Source organism: Pagrus major, chromosome 5 (genome assembly GCF_040436345.1).
Source record: "Pagrus major chromosome 5, Pma_NU_1.0".
NCBI lineage: Eukaryota > Metazoa > Chordata > Actinopteri > Spariformes > Sparidae > Pagrus > Pagrus major.
The window spans coordinates 40574-43030 of NC_133219.1; the positions used below are offsets into that span (position 1 = coordinate 40574).

The 2457-nt window shown below is 45.5% G+C and overlaps 1 protein-coding gene across 1 annotated transcript; it reads left to right on the top strand.

The window, feature by feature from the left end:
* Positions 1-826: 826 nt before the first annotated feature.
* ankrd34bb (ankyrin repeat domain 34Bb) lies at positions 827-2457 on the top strand. Its single transcript, XM_073467161.1, is given in 3 exon segments — positions 827-1026; positions 1129-1388; positions 1391-2457. Coding segments are annotated over 3 exon segments (1527 nt in total).

Sequence of the window (2457 nt, forward strand, 5' to 3'; positions counted from 1 at the left end):
GCTTTTCAAAATATGAGCTACGTGACGTCCGTGCGTTTGCCTCAGAACAACGAGCATGATTGGCTGAATGGTCCGCTGCTCCCGCCCCACGAGACGCTCCAGTCGGGTCCGGTGCTGATGTGGTGCCGTGAATCCATTCCGTAGTGACGCCACAAAGCCGTGAGTGCCTGTTAGACGATATTAAACACTAGAGTGACTATAGCGCATCAGCATATTTGACTATAGTGCATCAATAGACTTGTTATTTTGGTTATGACGAGTGTACGATAATTTCCCTCAAAATACGATAATTTTATGTGTCCAGTACAATAATCCTATATTTCCCACCTGGCAACACTGCTCCAGGCAGAGCAGCTGAGGGCAGCAGAGGAAAAATATTTTTTCCTTAAAACGTGTGTTATTGTACAAATAATAAAGTTATATTTTTGTACAGTAATCTGTGAGGTCTGGTCACAAGCAACACACTCCTCTGGCGGCATTCTTTTTATACATCCTTGGCAGCGTCATAAAATAAAGAAAGCGTTGATTGGACAAATAATTAATGTCATCAACATTTTTAATGTGTTTCGAGGAAGTTACAATCTTTAAAATACCATTAAAAAATACCTACAAAACGGCTTTTTTTTGCCACTGTTGGGCCTGGCATATAGGTGAGATATGGAGCAAGTCCTGTGTGAAATAAACACTTGAACAGCAATTTTGACTTCATTGGATATTTAAAGACAACAGCTACCCATCTGATGGGCTACATCTCAGAATTTAGTGTTCCTCCTCTTCTACTGCAGGCACTGGACTGGACAAACAAGAGGCTGCCAAGATCCTTGTAATGGAGGCGTCAACGGAGGTTCGAACAGATGGCAATTCTCTGCCGAAGGCTGTCTATTTGAGTCGTCGTCTATTTCGGCTGCTTCTGGAGGGAGGGTCCTACATAAACGAGAGTAATCAACAAGGCGAGACACCACTTATGGTTGCCTGCAAGACACGCCATACAGATTCACAGAGTGTACCCAAACACAAGATGGATCGGTATGTTCTAAAAGGATATGCTACTACTTCTTTTTGTTCAGAATTATTAGCTTTAACTTGAGGAGTTTCCTGGTGTAATAAATGTGATCTTTCTCCAAATAGGTATCTTCTGGAAAATGGTGCTGATCCAAATATCCAAGACAAGACTGGGAAAACAGCTCTGATGCATGCATGCCTCGAACAAGCTGGAGCTGAAATTCTATCACTCTTGCTTAGCAGAGGAGCTGATCCAACTCTGGAAGATCATGCAGGCTTATCAGCACTGATTTATGCTGTCAAATCAGGCAACAGGGATGTTCTCAGGGTTCTCCTGGATTCCTGTAAAGCGAAGGGAAAGGAAGTTATCATTGTCACCACCAGCAAACTGTCCCTCCACCTCCTGACCTTGATGAGTGTCTGCATTACACTCTAAAATCTTGCTGCATTTCTCCATTTAAGGTCCAGCTACGAACCCCTCTACAGAGCTCCTCAGCAAGTGCTTTCCCTCAACCTGGTAGCCCCCTTCTTGGCCTCAGGGACCCCCTGTGTTTAGAAGCAGGACCTGGTCTAGTCACATTGCAGCCAGGTTCTCAAATCCAACATCCTAGTCCTTTACATGTTCCTGGTGTGGATAAGAGACTTAATCTCCAGAGGCTACACTCTGAGCAGCAGAGCCAAGCCTCATCTCTGACAGAGGAGCTGGTGCAAATTACACCTGAGGAGGAGTGGTCCTTCATAGTCAGCAGCCACAGAACACCTCCAGCTGTTTCATGCCACCACAGTATCGATGTCAAAGACACAACAGGGCTTCTGAGAGCACTAGAGAAAATGTCAGGAAGTGAGAATAGGTGAGGAGGTGGAAGAAGAGGCTTTGGTAGAAAGATGTCATATAACAGTACTGCGAGTTCACCACATTCTGCTTCACACCCAAACTTGCATCAAGACAGTCTCCCATTTCCCCATGAACCCTGTCCTGTGGACGGAGACTCCTCCAACTCTGTCAGGCAACTTCATGTTTCCAGTCTACAAAATTTGGTTCGTCTGCGGAACATTGGTATTGACCACTTCAGTTCTGACTCTCAGTTACCACAGTTTGGCAGCTAAGACAATAGCTCCAACAATGGTGACAGATCTGGAATTGGAGCAGAAAGGCACAAGCTGGTCAACATCAAATTCTCCACTCTGTCAGGATCCAGGGAATCCTTGGAGAGCTCTGTCATAAGACAAGGTGCTGCCATGCTGGAGCGGAGAGGCTCAGGGGCCCTTCTTCTGGATCTCATCGCCCACGCCCAGCCAGGATACCTCCCTCCTCTGAATCCCCATGTTCCTATACCAGATATTGGGGTCAGGTCAAGCTCTTCCTACCCTTTGAGTGGAAGTAGCAAAACACTAAATAGTTTTCTTACAGGGTCAAAGCCAACTAAGAAGACTAAGAAGCAACTAAGAAGCTAG